Source organism: Aureococcus anophagefferens, assembly GCF_000186865.1.
Source record: "Aureococcus anophagefferens unplaced genomic scaffold AURANscaffold_19, whole genome shotgun sequence".
Lineage (NCBI taxonomy): Eukaryota > Pelagophyceae > Pelagomonadales > Pelagomonadaceae > Aureococcus > Aureococcus anophagefferens.
In genome coordinates, this window is record NW_008705579.1 from 421,443 (window position 1) to 436,257 (window position 14,815).

The 14,815-nt window shown below is 71.2% G+C and overlaps 5 protein-coding genes across 5 annotated transcripts; 2 read left to right on the plus strand and 3 right to left on the minus strand.

Moving 5' to 3' along the window:
- Window positions 1-307: 307 nt before the first annotated feature.
- Window positions 308-1,156, plus strand: AURANDRAFT_30269 (hypothetical protein; the record flags this gene model as incomplete). The annotated part of the gene is made up of 1 exon (XM_009041148.1): window positions 308-1,156. The coding sequence occupies one exon, from the start codon at window positions 308-310 to the stop codon at window positions 1,154-1,156; it is 849 nt and encodes a 282-aa protein (XP_009039396.1).
- A 4,816-nt stretch (window positions 1,157-5,972) lies between these two features.
- AURANDRAFT_15388 (hypothetical protein) lies at window positions 5,973-6,557 on the minus strand (the record flags this gene model as incomplete). The annotated part of the gene is made up of 1 exon (XM_009041216.1): window positions 5,973-6,557. A coding segment is annotated over one exon (585 nt), but the record flags the coding sequence as incomplete, so codon positions are not given.
- A 284-nt stretch (window positions 6,558-6,841) lies between these two features.
- Window positions 6,842-7,744, minus strand: AURANDRAFT_66080 (expressed protein; the record flags this gene model as incomplete). Its single annotated transcript, XM_009041215.1, has 1 exon — window positions 6,842-7,744. One exon carries the CDS (start codon window positions 7,742-7,744, stop codon window positions 6,842-6,844), a length of 903 nt encoding a protein of 300 aa, XP_009039463.1.
- A 765-nt stretch (window positions 7,745-8,509) lies between these two features.
- Window positions 8,510-10,851, plus strand: AURANDRAFT_66081 (hypothetical protein; the record flags this gene model as incomplete). The annotated part of the gene is made up of 2 exons (XM_009041149.1): window positions 8,510-8,883; window positions 9,063-10,851. The coding sequence occupies 2 exons, from the start codon at window positions 8,510-8,512 to the stop codon at window positions 10,849-10,851; spliced, it is 2,163 nt and encodes a 720-aa protein (XP_009039397.1).
- Window positions 10,852-12,175: 1,324 nt separating this feature from the next.
- On the minus strand, window positions 12,176-13,414 carry AURANDRAFT_66082 (hypothetical protein; the record flags this gene model as incomplete). The annotated part of the gene is made up of 1 exon (XM_009041214.1): window positions 12,176-13,414. The coding sequence occupies one exon, from the start codon at window positions 13,412-13,414 to the stop codon at window positions 12,176-12,178; it is 1,239 nt and encodes a 412-aa protein (XP_009039462.1).
- Between the last annotated feature and the right edge of the window lie 1,401 nt (window positions 13,415-14,815).

A 14,815-nucleotide genomic window follows, 5' to 3' on the forward strand; every position in this document is an offset into this window, starting at 1 on the left:
AGGACTCATGGCGTCGGAGCTCGAGGCGCTGCGCCGGCGCGTGGCCCAGCTCGAGGAGGAGAACGCGACGCTCAAGAGCCGCGGCGCCGTCGACGTGTCCGCGTCCATCGACGCGCTGCAGCGCGTCTTCCAGCAGCGCCTCGAGTCGAGCTCCGCGTTCCTCACGCCGCTGGTGCTCCCCGACGTCAAGAAGCGCCAGTTCTTCGCCGTCGCGTGCTTGTTCTTCGCGTACCCGCTCTCTCTGGCCGCGTCGGGTTACGCGGTCTACGCGGTCCTGGCGGCCCGGTCGCGCGCGGGCGCGGCGGCGATGATCCTCTACGCCACCTGGGTCGCCCGCGACGACGCGCCGCGGCGCTGCGGCCGGAGGATCCGCGCGCTGCAGCTGTCGCGGTTCTCGAGCTGGCTCGGCGGCTACTTCCCCATCAAAATCCGCAAGGCCAGCGCCGACGCGGACTTCGACGATCGATCGGTCTACCTCTTTGGGTATCATCCGCACGGCATCATCTCCGTGGGCTGCTTCACGCAGTTCGCGTTCGACGGCTCCGGCGCGTCGAAGCTCTTCCCGAAGCTCCGCTTCCACTGCGCGACTTTGGGCTTCAACTTCCGCATCCCCTTCTTCCGGGAGCTGCTCCTGGGCCTCGGCATCATAGAGGTGTCGGCGAAATCCATCAAAAACGCGCTCTCGTCGGGGCCCGGCGCGGCCGTCGTCATCGTGCCCGGCGGCGCGGCGGAGAGCCTCGACGCGTCGCCGGGCGGCGAGCACGTGCTCACGCTGCGGAAGCGCAACGGCTTCTTCCGCATCGCGCTGCAGCACGGCGCGAAGCTCGTGCCCGTGTTCTCCTTCGGGGAGAACGACCTCTACGGCGTCGTGAGCCCGACGGGGCCCGTGCGGCGGCTCCAGGCGGCGGCGCTGCGGCTCTTCGGCTACGCCGTGCCCGTCTACCTGGGAGCGGGCTCGAACTCGGCGACGTTCGGCAGCCCCATGCCCATGCGGCGGCCCATCATCACCGTCGTCGGCGACCCGATCGCCTGCCCGCGCATCCCGGAGCCGACGCAGGAGCAGATCGACGACCTGAAGGTCCAGTACATCGAGCGGCTCCGCCTCGTCTTCGACAAGTTCGCCCAGGACCAGCAGGTCCTCACCATCGACAAGTAATCTTTTAGGCCTCGAGCATCTCCGCGACGAGGTCCGCGGCGCCGTCGTAGGTTCCGACGAGCCAGAGGATCATGCGGACGTCGACGCCGATGGAGCGCGAGTAGCGCGGGTCGTACTTGTACTCGTTGACGAGGCCCGGGCGCTGGCGGTCGAAGTTGATGGCGACGAAGCGGCCCGCCGCGTCGAGCACGGGCGACCCGCTGTTGCCGCCGAGCGTGTCCGTCGAGTAGAGCACGTTCGCCGGCGTGTCCCGCGCGCCGCCGCGCGCGAGGTCCAGGAAGCGCGCCGGCGGCGCGAAGTCGCGCGCTCGCGCGTCGCCGGCCTCGTAGCGCGACACCGCGTCGTCCGCCTTGTCGACGAGCCCGCCGAGCGTCGTCCGCGGCGCGTGGACGACGGCGTCGCAGGGACTGTAGCCCTCGACGAAGCCCGCGGAGAGGCGCAGCGACCCGTTGCAGTCCGGGTAGGCCGGCTCGCCCGCGTCCAGGCCGCGCTGGAGGTCCAGGAGCTCCGCGCAGAGCCGGTCGCGGCGGCCGACGAGCGCGCGCGTCTCGTCGCGGTCCGCGAGGAAGGGCGGGTAGCAGGACTCGATGACGCCCATGAAGACGTCGGACTGGACCTCCCAGGCCATGTCTTTGGGCGCCGCGAGCATCGCGCGGAGCTCGTCCTTGCCGAGCTTTCTTAACCTGGACTTGTCGACGAGCGACCGCGCGGCCTCCAACGTCTCGCAGCCGCCGGGTGTCATGCCGTGGACCATGTTCAGGTGCATGGGCAGGGTCAGCGCCGCCTCGACGGCGCCCTCGTCGACGGGGTCGACGGGCACCGTCGGCAGGCCCACGACGTCGCGGCGCACGTCGCGGCGATCCGCGTTGAAGGCCAGGTCCAGGTTCGGCGCCCGCGGCGCCGGGTAGAGCGCGGCCCAGTTCGACCCCGTCAGGGCATCCAACACGAGCGCCGCCTCGAGGGGCGCGTGGACGTCGTCGAGGCGCTTCGCGAGGCGCGCCGCCGTGAAGTCGAGATTCCGCTCCCGGAGGTAGGCCTCGCGCGCGTCGTCGGGCTTCGCCGACTCGATGGCCGCGTCGTAGAGCGCCGACGCCGCCGCGAGGAGGGCGCTGCCGTGGTAGACGCCCGTCAGCTTCTCCAGCGCGTCGCGGCGGCCCGCCGTCGCCTCGAGGCGCGCGTAGACGCGCGCGAGCTCGTCGAGCAGCGGCCGCGCGGCCGGCGCGGCGGCGACGAGCGCCTGCTCCTCGGCCTCGCGCTCGGCGACGAGGCCCACGCGCCGGAGCATGGCCCGCTTGCCCGACGACCTTTTCAACTCGTTCGCGAGCGACTTCCTCGCGGCGGCGATCTTCAGCCGGCAGCCGCCGCCGGCCGCCGGCGGCGCCGGCGCCGGCGGCGCCTTCTTCGGGTAGGTCGGCTTGCCCCGCGTCTTGGCCGTGACGCCGAGGTCGACCATCTTGGGCACCGCGCGGCGGGGCTCGGCCGCCGCGTACGACGCGATCCTCGGCGCGGCGGCCGCGGGCGCCGGCGGCGGCGCGCGGCCCTCGTCCTCGTCGAGGGCCCGCTCCATGAGGTCGAGCTTGCGCCGGAAGTCGCGGCAGAGCGACGGCACGGCGACGGCCTCCGCGTACCTGAGCCGCGACGCGGGCGCGTAGCGCGTCGTCCGCCCGGGAAACCCGAGGAGGAAGACGAAGTCGCCGGCGTCGGCGCCGCCGGGCGCCGTCCGCAGGTGGGCCGACGGCGCGTAGGGGCGGCCGTCGGCGCCGTAGGCGCGCAGCAAAGCGAAGTCCGCGGTGTGCCGGGGCCACTCGAAGTTGTCGACGTCGCCGCCGAAGTTGCCCAGCGACCGCGGCGGCACGTAGACGAGGCGCACGTCGCTCAGGCGCTCGTAGACGAAGAGCGTGTAGGTGCGCTCGGGCCACGTCGCCTTGACCTCGCAGCGCGCGCCGCCGGCCTCGCCCGCCTCGCGGTCCTTCGCCGTTTTCAGAGCCGCGTCGCGGAACGCGAGCGCGCGCTTGAGCGGGTCCGCCTCCGCGCCCGCGGCGTCGACGACGGCGGCGCTCACGTCCTCGCAGCGCCGCGTGATCCAGCACTCGTAGCTCTCCGTCGCGACCTCGTCCGCGCGGCTTTTGGCCACGAAGCCGTCCTCGAGGTAGTCGACGCCCGCGCGCCGGCTCGCGGACCGCACGGCGTCGAGGGCGACGTGGTGGTTCGTCACGATGAGGCCGCTCTTGCTGATGAAGGAGCCCGTGCCGCCGCGGCCGCTCGCGCCGACGGACACGAGCGCGTTCGAGAGAGCCGACGCGTCGGCGTCGGGGCCCGTGCCGTCGATGGCCGCCGCCGGCAGCTCGAGGCCCAGCGCGGCGAGCTCGCCGTGCAGGGCCGCCGTCTCGCCGATGGGCCACGTGCGGAAGCGGCTGCCCATGGCGCTCGCGATCTTGCTCGCGGCCATGCTCTCTCTTGTGGGTTTTTTATCAGCGAGTGCAACACCCGATTCAACAACGAGTGATGCCTGGAGAAACGATGATGTGCCTCTCTAAAGCGTGACATAAGGCTGCCCGCCCGCGCCCCTGCGCCCCGCCTCTCCACGACCATGGCGCCGCGAAAGGCGAAAGCCGCAGCCTTGGCGGTCGCACGAGAGCGCATCGATGGAGCGGCCACGGCGCCGAGAATCGCGCAAGTCGCCGCGCTGGCAAAGACGTCGTCGAGGCGCGCCAAAAAGCAGCCCGAGGAGGAGCCCAAGGAGAACAAGTTGACGGGCATGCTCAAGGAGCTCAAGGAAATCGAGGAGGCCATCCACGACCAGGAGGTCGAGATCGCCAAGTACGAGAAGGACCTGCAGAAGGTCATCGACACGCCGGCGGCGGACCTCGGCGCGACGGACGAGGGCAAGGACATGCTCCTCCACATGCGGTGCTGGTTCGACCTCGTTTTACAGAGGCGGCGCGAGCACCTCGTGCAGAAGCACCACTACCTGACGATCTCGGCCATGACGGGCGACCAGGAGTCCGGGTCGCCGCGGCGCAACGCGCGCCAGATCGCCGTGCGCGCCGTCTGGGACCGATGGCGGCTCTGGGTCGAGTGCCGCGTCGCGCGGCGGACGGACCCGGCGGCCGGCAACCGGCTCCGCGCGCTCAACGCCATCTACGAGACGACGGCGACGGAGCTCGGGGCGCATTCCTTCAAGCACCGGCCGACGCAGCACAGCTTCGTGCGGCCCGCGCCCAAGTTCGACGACAACGCGTCGCAATTGACCGTGGGGTCCATGCGGTCGTCGTTCACGTACGCGTCGGGCGCGACGCCGGGCCGAACTCAAATCTTCAACCCGACTTCAACGTGAGCGTATTGGACAGTTTCTTTTTGCTGGACGGGGCGTTCCACTGGTTGATTTCCACACAGGCGCGACGTGGATCACGGGCAACTCGTCGCTGGCGTCCGGCGCGTCCCGCAAGTCCGCCGTGCGGCGCTGGGTGCCCGCGAGCCCGCCGCGCGGCGCGCGCGCGCCGCCGCCCGCGCGCAAGACTCCGCGGCGGCGGAAGCACGCGAAGCCGGCGCCGGCCGTCGACGCGCTTCCGCAGCTCAGCGAGGCGGAGCTGATCCAGCGCGCGGAGCGCAAGATGTCGACGCTCCGGGGCGCCATGCGCATCTCCCGCAAGCTCCGGCGGCCGGGGACGTCGTCCTCGCAGCGGCCCGGCGGCCTGCTGCCCACGCGGCCCGCGACGACCGCGCCGAGCTCCCGCGCGCGGCACTGGCCCCGGGGCCGCGCGTCGCCGTCGTCGGCGCCCGCGGGGCTGTCGCCGCTAATGTAGTGTGGGTGTTACCCGCCGCGGCGCCGCGACCGCGCGACGGACTGGCCGTCGCCGTCGTCGGCCTTCTTCTCCTCGTCGGGCTCCGCGCGGCGGTCGTCGGCGCGCGCGTGCTCGACGCCGTCGTCGTCGTCGTCGGACGTGTCGCCGAGGTCCTCGGAGTCCGAGTCCGAGTCCGAGTCCGGCGCTTCGACTTTCCACGCCGCGGACCGCGACGTCATCGTGCCCGGCAGGAGGCACGTCCAGTCCGCGGCCTTCTTCCGCGTGTCCAGGCTCCAGAAGTCGTCGAGGGCGAGCTCGCGGTCGCCGACCTCGAGCGCGCCCGCGGCGACGTAGAGGACCTTGTTGACGATCGCGGCGCACGCGCCGATGCGCGGCGGCGGCGCCGTCGGCCGCGGCGCCGCCGGCTTCGGCGGCGCGGCGGCGTCGGCGGCCTTGTGGCGCGGCGGCGCCGGCGGCGGCACGGCGAGGGCCGACGCGAGCGCGGCGACGTCCCAGGGCGCGGCCGGAGGCGGCGCGTCGGCCTCGCGCTCCGAGGCCTCGCGGCGCTTCCACTTGCGCTTGCCGAGGTCCAAGACGTGCAGATCGTCGTAGAAGAGCGACGTCGACGAGAGCCCGTCGCCGTCGACGTCGTGGACGCCGCCGAAGACGTGGGCCTGGTCGAGGCGCGCGGCCGACGCCGCGCCGCAGCGCTTGTCCGGCGTCGCGCCCTTGAGAGGCACGCGCTCCCACGAGCTCTCGGGCGTCGCGTCTCCCGCGAAGGGGTCGCCGATGGTCAGCTTCCAGCAGTCGCCGTGCTCCTTGCCCTGGGCCTTGACGGCGTTGTCGCACTTGATCTCGCTGTAGCCGCCCCAGATCGTCGCGTGGTCCTCGGTGGACGCGAAGAGCACGCCGCCGGATCGCACGGGCGGCTTCGCGACGCCGGGCCGCTTCGAGAACTTGAGCTCGCGCCACTCGTTGTCCGAGGGGCTGTAGAGCCAGGCGTCGTTCATGAACGTCGCCTCGACCTCCGACGACGCCTTGAAGAAGCCGCCGAAGAGCAGGATCTTCCCGCGCCACTCGCAGCAGCGGTGGCCGCTCCGCGCGGACGGGCCCTTCTTCTTCGCCGGCTCGACGAGCTCCCAGGCGTGGGTGCGCGTGTCGAGGCGCCAGAGGTCGCGGTAGTGGTAGAACTGCGTGAGCGTCGCGTACTCGCCGCCGAAGACGTAGACGTGCTTCCCCAGCGCGACGGCCTGGTGCGCGCAGCGCGGCGACGGCGCGTTCAGCGACGCGACGGCGTACCACTCGTCCTTCGCCGTGCGGTAGCGGTAGAGGTCGTTGAAGACCGTCGTCTGGTCGCCCTCGTTGAGCTCGCCGCCGAACAAGTAGAGGTCGTCGCCGACGGCCGCGAGCGACGCGTTGCACCGCGGCGGGAACGGCGCGAAGGCGCCGTCGGTCGGCGGTTCGAGCTTCGCGACCGTGACCTCCGTGCGCGCGGCGTCCTTGAGGCGCTGCGCGGCGATGAGCGCCAGCAGGTCCACCTCCTCGTCGGGGCCGGCGAGCTTGCCCTCGCGCTTCGCGGCGCAGCGCTCCTGCTTCGCCGCCTTGCGCTGCTTCTTGGCGAGCTCCTTCGCGGGATCCTTCTTCTTCTTGCCGCCGCCCATCGTTTGCTGGGAGTCGTGCCCGCTAAAATCTCTCGCCCATACGAAGTGCTCCTCGAGCTCGACAGCTCCACGACTGGTTGAAGCGATGTTGCCTTTTGCGCGCGACGGCTGCGGCTAGAACTAATCGACGCAGCCGCTGGCAAAGCAGACGCAACGCTCTCTCTCGCACTCTCCGAAGCTCGACTCCTTCGTTTAAGCCGCGCGCGTCCCGGACCCCGCGCCGCCGCGGCCGCGCGAGCTCAGGACGCGCCGCCGACGTAGGCCTCGTCCAGCGGCCCGGCGTCGCCCGCGGCGATGTTCTGGCCGTCGGCGCCGAAGAGCGCGCCGTAGGTGTCGAGGAGGAGGCCGTAGTTGTTCGATCGGAGCTTCGTGTCGCGCGCGTACGTCGACGTGACCTGCATGCCCGGCTTGAGCGCGTGGTCCTCGGCCGTCCAGGCGAGGAAGGTCTTGGCCGCGTCGGCGCAGAGCGCCGCGGCCGTCGCGACGCTGTCGGCGCCCGCGGGCAGCGACACGTCGACGGCGACGGGCGACCGCATGAGCGCTTCCGTCTCGCTCGCGGGCGCGGGCTTCGGCGCGCCGGCGACGCCCGCGCGCCAGTCCCGGAGCCCGCCGTAGAAGCGCTTCTCCAGGTCGTCGCGCTTGCCCCGGGCCATGAACGCGTCGCGGCTGTCCGGTTCCGGGAACGACCCGTCCGGCAGCGCGGTCTCGTAGCCCACGGCCGCGCGCGGGCGGAAGTCGACGTACACATCCACGGCGTCCGCCGTGACCGTCGTCCGCGCGACGAGGTGCGGCACGTCCTTGAGCGGGCCGCACCACACGGTAAGCGAGCTCACGGTGACGTCGCCGCCGGCGACGCGGAGGTCCGACGCCCACGCGACGTTGTCGTCGCCGGGCGCCTCGTAGGACTTCAGCGTGCCGCCGCCGCCCGTGGCGGGGGCGAAGCTCGCCAGGCCGAGGCTCGCGGGGTAGTCCTTCTCCATCAGGTTGAGGGCCGACTTGATGCTCGACATCGACGCCTCCTGCGACGCGAAGAGCGTCTCCGCGGCGTCGGCGGGCGCGGCGGCGACGCGCGTGAGCGGCGCGCGCGCCCGCGGCGCGACGAAGGCGGAGGCCGTCGCGAGGAGCGTGAGCGCGGTAGCCATCGATGAGCGCGATCCTCCAGCCATCGATGCGGCGTCAGCGGCAGCCTGGGTGCAACGTTGTGTGCAAACATCTTCGTTGAGGCCTTCCGGATGGTGCGCATGGGCTGCCTCGTGCCCGCCATGATCGCTTTCGCGCTGCCAGTCGCGAGCACGCCCGTCAACGGCAACATGCGGTCCTTCGGCACGGCCATCAAGGAGTCGCCCATCGCCGCCGGCGAAGAGAAGACCGCCTTCGAGCACACGCTCCCCTCCGGCGCGACCCACGGCGCCATCACGCAGCAATGGCACGGCGGTTTCGGCAATTTCAACCTCCGCGTTCGGATCTACGTCGACGGCGAAACCACCGCGAGCGTCGACTACGACGTCGGCATGGCGCACGGCGCGGGCCCGAACCAGACGCACGTCCGCGGCCGCGACGACCCGGCCGGGGAGCCGCCCTGGGCCGCGGGCGAGTCCTTCGGCCGCACGCACGACAGCGGGTTCTGGAACACGTACCTGGTCCCCTTCGCGAGGAGCGTCCGCGTGACCGTGACGAACCCGACGGCGGTTCACTTCTGGTACATGGTCCGCGGCGTGGAGCAGGCGCCGCTCGTCCTGTCCGGGCTCGAGCTCCCGCCCTCGGCGCGGCTCCGGCTGCAACGGACGACGGCGACGGTCCGGGCGAACTCCGTCGTCGCGCTCGCGAACGTCTCCGGGACCGGCGGCCTGCTCCGGCAGCTGACGCTCGTCGCCAATTCGTCGGACTACCTCTTCCAGGAGGGCTGCATGTCCGCGCGCGTCGACGGCGCGGGCCTCTGGCTGTCGTCGGGGTTGGAGGACTACTTCCTCGCGGCCTATTTCGGCGGCATGGCGCCGATGCACCAGCCCTTCGGCGGCTTCGACCTCGGCGCCGTCGACGAGCCGAGCCCCAGCGGCGACCCCAACACCGTCGCGGCATACAGGATCCACGAGAAGGACCCCATCCTCTTCACGGAGTCCTTCGAGCTTTATTGGATCGCGTCCTCGGACGCGCCGCTCCACAAGGGCACGAGCGCCTGGTGCAACGGCGACTGGCCCGCGAAGGACGTCCCCACGACGCCGTCGACGCCCGACAAGGCCGGCCACGTCTCCGTCGACGCCATCGCCTGGCTCTACGTGTGGTGAGCGGGGGCGGCGCGCGGTGGCGTAAAACCCCCGGCGCTCGCCGATGCCTCGCGCCCGAGCGCCGAGCTCGCGAGCTTGAGCACCACCAAGTGCTTGCACCGCGCCGCCACCACCACCAACCACGTCGCATCGGCACGATGGGCCGCTCGTCGTCGAGCAGCAGCAGCGACGGCAGCCTGAGCAGCGGCGCCCGGGAGCGCAAGGAGAAGAAGGCGAAGAAGAAGGCGCTCAAGAAGGCCCTGAAAAAGGAGAAGAAGGCGGCGAAGAAGGCCAAGAAGGCGTCGAAGAAGGAGAAGAAGTCGAAGAAGCGCGCGCGCGCCGACAGCTCGAGCGGCGACGACGAGCCCGAGAAGCGCGCGCGCGTCGACAGCGGCGCGGGCGCCGGCGACGCCGCTCTAGCCGACCTCCTCGAGGAGGACATGGGCCGCCGCGACTCGCTGGACCTCGGCCGGCCGGCGAGCCCGCCGCCGGCCGCCGCGGCGCCGCCGCCGCGGCCCGCGGCCTACGACGACGACCCCGCCGACGCGGTCTACGTGCCCGACCGCGGCGCGCCGCCGCCGCCGCGCGACGGCCACGACCGCGGCGGCTACGTCGACCGCGACGAGCCCTACGCGCGCGCGCCCGACGAGCCCGGCGCGGAGGACTTCGCCGACGAGGCCGCGGCGGCGGCCGCGGAGGCGCTCGTCGCCGAGCGGGTCAAGGCGCGGTCGGACCGCGACTACGGCCGCGCGGACGACTTGCGCGACGAGCTGCGCCGCGTCCACCAGGTCTACGTGAGCGACAAGGACCGGACCTGGCGCCGCGAGCGCGGCCGCGACGGCGGGCCCCGGGACCGGGGCCGGGCGACGCTGCCGCCGTACGAGCGCGGCGACGACGAGCCCGGCGCGCCGGCCTTCGAGAGCGACGACGCGCTTCAAGCCGCCGAGGCGCTCGTCGCGGAGCGCGCCAAGTGCCGCAGCGACCGCGAGTACCGGCGCGCCGACGAGCTCCGCGACGAGCTGCGGCGCGTCCACAAGGTGCACGTCGTCGACAAGGACCGGATCTGGCGCCGCATCGCCGTCCGCGGCCGCGGGCCCGTGCGCGCGCGCCGGTCCCCGAGCCGGTCCCGGTCGCGGTCCCGGTCGCCGTCGCCGCCGCCGAAGCAGGCCGAGGTCTCCGAGGCCGTGCTCGCGCAGCGGAAGCGCAACGCGGACCGCTTCGGCGGCGACGGCGCGGGCGCCGCGCGCCTCGCGGCGAAGACGGGGCTCGCGAAGCTCCCCGGGTCCGGCGCGCCGGCGGACTTCGAGCTGCCGGCGTCGTCGACGCCCGCGGACTCGGCGCCGGAGCCCGAGCCGGGCCCGTCGGCGGCCGAGCTCCGCGCGGAGCGGCTCCGCAAAGCGCGCGAGAAGCAGGAGCTCCTGCGCGCGCAGATGGCCGCGGAGCTGCCGCCGGCGTCGGAGGCGCCGCCGAAGCCCAAGGCGCCCGCGCCGCCGCCGCCCGCGAAGAAGGTCGTCTCGCTCAAGGGCAAGCCCCGGCCGCCGCCGGCCGAGGACGCGCCCGAGGCGGCGGCGCCCGAGGCGGCGGCGGCCGAGCCCGCGCTCCGCTACGGCAAGGACGAGCTCCTGGGCCTCCGCGGCGCGGCGCCCAAGGAGGCGCCGGAGCCGGAGGCGCCCGCCGCCGCCGCGCCCAAGCCCAAGCCCAAGCCCAAGCCCGCCGCGGCGCCCAAGCCCGTCGCCGCCGCGCCGGAGCCGGAGGCCGCGGCGCCCAAGCCCGTCGCCGCGCCGGCGCCGGAGCCGGAGCCCGCGGCGCCGGCCCCGGAGCCCGAGGCCCCCGCGCCCGCGGCGGCCGCGCCGTCGCTCACGAAGGCGCAGGTCGACAAGATGACCGTGCCCCTGCTGAAGAAGGCCCTCGAGGCCCGGGGCCTCGAGGTCAAGGGCCTCAAGGCCGCCCTCAAGGGGCGGCTCCTCGACGCGCTCGGGCTCTAAGACTGCCTTATACAGCCCGCCGTCGCGCGAGGCCGCTCATTGGAAGAGGTCCTTGTACTTGCCCTCGATGTGGCCGACGAGGTCGTCGTAGTTCTTGAGGTCGAACTCCTCGCCGAAGCTGCAGAACCGCGTCGGCGACAGGCACGCGCCGTCCTCGATCGTGCCGACGACCTCGACGCAGCCGCTGCGCAAGGACGCGTGAGGGGAGGTCGCGCGCGGCGGCGCGGGGCATCGGGGCGCGGCGCGGGCGTGCGCGCGCGTCGCGTGGGGAGGTCGCGCGCGGCGTCGCGGGCGCGCGGCGCGGGAGAGGGACGGAGAGGCGCACCTCGCGGGGAACTCCAGCGAGTGCGCGGAGATGGACACCGCGACGCCGTCGGACGTCTCGATGGCGTTCTCGCCCGTGACGCGGCCGACGACGCTCACCATCTTGCCCGGCTCGTACTTGGCCAGGCCGGCGCCGTTCGTGCGCGCGCAGATGCCCGTCTCGAAGAACTACAGGGGTAGCGGGTGAGCGGAGGCGCGACGGCGCGGCGGGGGCGCGCGCGGCGCGATTTTTGCGCGCGGTCGATCGATGCGATCCATGCGATGCGAATGAGAGCGTGCGCGCGTCGTTTTGGGCGGGTTGGGTGGTTGCTGGAGTGGGCACCCACCTCCGCCATGTTTTGAACGAGCTGAAGCTTCCCGCGGAACCGAGCTGCACAGAGAGGGTGCTGATCTTCGCTGGGCTTTGTTCGTCATATGAGGCTGCCCAAACTCGATTAACGATGCTGGCGCTCAACGCCTACCGCGCCTGGTCGCGGCGGCGCCCGCTGTCGGCGGCTTTTGCGACGTGCTTCGTCAAGGGCAGCGCGTCGGACGCCGTGGCCCAGCACTTGGAAGACGAGCCCTTCGACGCACCGCGGAATTTAGCCTTCGCCAGCTTCTCGGGCGCGTACCTGGGCATCGGCCAGCACTTTGTGTATAACATCGCCTTCACGCGGGCCTTCGGCGCGGGCCGCGACTGGGCGACGGCGGCGAAGAAGGTCGCGGCGGATTCGTTCGCGCACGTGCCGCTCCTATATTTGCCGCTCTACTACCCGTTCAAACAGATCGCGCTCGGCGACGGGCCCTACGGCGAGCGCGCCGCCGACGGCCTCCGACGCTACGCGGACGACGCGCCCGTCGTTCTGACGACGTACTGGAAAACCTGGCCCGCGGTGCACTTCGTCTCCTTCAGCGTCCTCCCGCCGGAGCTGCGCATCGGCTTCGTCGCGTCGGCGTCCTTCCTCTGGCTCATCTTTCTCTCCTACGCGTCGCACGAGACCAGGGCGCCCGCCGCGGAGGACTAACGACCGTAGGCGTCCCACGCGCGGGGCCAGCTCCAGCCGAGGAGCTCGAAGAAATGCCGCTCGTAGAAGAGGAGGTCGTCGGCCATGTCCCGCGTCAGCCCGATCCGCGCCATCGTCGCCATCGGGTCGCTCTCGAGCGTCGCGTTCGCCGGCTCGCGCGGCGCCTGCGCCGCCTTCGAGACCGCGCCCCGGTTCGTCCAGGACGCGTAGGGGTTCGCGCGCACCTTCAACTGCGGCAGCCCGAGGAACTCGGCGAGCCTCGGCCCGCAGACGTCGCGCGCCACGCACCAGTCCATGCGGAGCACGAGCACGCTTTCCCTCCCGAAGACGCGGAAGAGCACGTCGACCAAAAACACGAAGTGGGCGCTCTCGAAGAAGGTGAGCGTGATGGGGCTGCCGACCCGCGCCGGCGTCTTCCAGCGGCCGCCGATGTCCAGGTCGCCGAGGCCGCGGAACGGCGACGCGGCGAGCGAGCACGCGGGCGCCCAGTCGCCCGCGCGCGCGCAGCCCGCGGCCCGCAGCTTCGCCGCGTACGCGTCCCACTGCCGCGCGAGGAACGTGGTCGGGTCGTCGCGGCTCTCCCGGAGGTGGCGCTCGAAGTACTGCCACGGGTAGCGGAGCGAGAGCGCGAGCTTCGCCGCCGGGTTCGTCTGCCAGATCGCCAGCAGGTAGCAGACGTGGGACGAGTACTCCGGCGTCTTGTCGACGACGAGCTTCGGCGCCTGCTTGGACTCGAGGCACGCGCGCCGGTCGTCGTCGCAGCGGACGCGGACGCCCTGTCGCGCGCGAGTCCGCTGCAGGTAGTTCGAGTAGTCGTTCCGCCAGATGCGCTTCGGGTTGTTGAAGAAGTTGAGCTCGCCCTCGCCGGCCGGCGCGGCGGCGACGGCGCAGAGCTTGCCCTTCTGCGTGTTCCTGCAGGCGCGGATGAGCTCCTCGCGGAGCGACGTCGTGCCGGTACGCGAGTAGCCCACGAGGAACGCGTCGACGGGCGCCATGCGCCACATGCGGCCCGACGAGTCGGCGATGCACTGCTTCGACGCGTTGAGGTGTAACGTCGGCAAATAGGCATCCAACGCGGCGCGCACGGCGCGCGTGTCGAGCTTGACGGGCACGATGGACCGCAGCGCCGTGGCGTCGTCGAAGCGGGCCAGAGGGATGTCGCGCACGGGGATCTCGCAGTCCAGGGCGGTCGCGGCGGCCAGCGCTGCGATCGTAATCCACCAGCGCTGGCGCATCGATGGGATCACGACGATGCCACGGCCATCGGGGCTGCGTTAGTGCAACCTTGATGGTGGTGGTCAACACTGGCCTCGAGGTCTATTCATATGAGCTCGTCTCGTGCTGCGGCCTGCCGGCGTCGCGTCGTGCGACGGGCCGCGCCGTGCCAGGCGTTGTTCTCGACGTAAAACTGCGCGCCGTCGTGCCGCGCCGCGCCGCACCACCGCCGCCCGTCGCCGCCGCCGGCCCGGAGCTCGTTTTGTCATGCCGATGGCGGCGCTTCCGTCGGAGACGTTGGCCCATGTCGTAAGCTTCTTACTGTCGTGGAAAGACCGTCGACAACTGCTCGCGCTCCGCGCAGCGTCGCCTTTCTACCGAGACGCGGTGGAGCGGGCGCTGCTGCACGCGCATTTGGGTTACGGCAAGGTGGAAAAACGGTTAGACTATGTTGGAGCGGTTCATACTATGTTGGAGCGGTTCGAGCGCATTTGCGTCGCCAACGAAGAAGCCGATGCGCCAGCTGATCCGCACTGCGACCCGCGAGCGATAGTGGCTTGGGGCCGTGTATTCGGTCGCGCCTGTCGAGATCTCAGTTTCTCTGGATCGTCCACGGAGGCGTTGCGTTCGATACGTTCCCTGGTCCGGGACACCAAGGGTGGCTTGACCGAGCTTGACGTCATTAACACATCCATCTCTGTGGAAGGGCTCTTGGAAATTTGCCGCGCGTCTCCTCTATTGGAAGACTTGTTCATTTCACTCAACGTTCCGCACATATACGCGGCCATGGACGATGCGTTGGAATCATTTGCGACGAGCATGAGTCGCGCATGCCCATTGCTCCGCAGTTTTGAATTTGGAGACACTGATGCCAGCTTAGGCTTGGCCAGCTCTAGCCCGGCTGAATATTACGCGAGGTTTTTCCCGAACCTTGCAAAACTAGACTTTACGAATTGGAGGAGTATCGAGGAAAACGTAAAGTACTGTCCTTCAGACTTGGACAATATCGAGGAGGCGTGCCGGCGATGCCTAAATGCGACAGAGTGGACATTTGAGAATTGCCTCGTGACGCCGCCTCTCATCACTCGTATGCTAACGACACCCCTGTGCTCTCGCGTCCGCAAGGTGGTCCTACAAGAGGCCCGGGTCTCATCGTCATCGGTGCTACAACTTGCAGCCGGCTGCCCTATGCTACGGATGTTGGATGTCATGAATGACGTTCCTGACTTGAAAACTCCCGCGTTCTTCGAGGCGCTTTCGAGCACGAGGCCCGAGCTCACTGAACTGATTCTCCACCTCGCGGACAATCCTGCGCCGGTCAATGATGTCTGCCTGCGATTCATCGGGAGACTCGGCTTGGAGCATCTTTGCCTAACGTACCAAAGCCCCCCGGCTCCTTTGTTCACTGCAGCTGGCGTGGA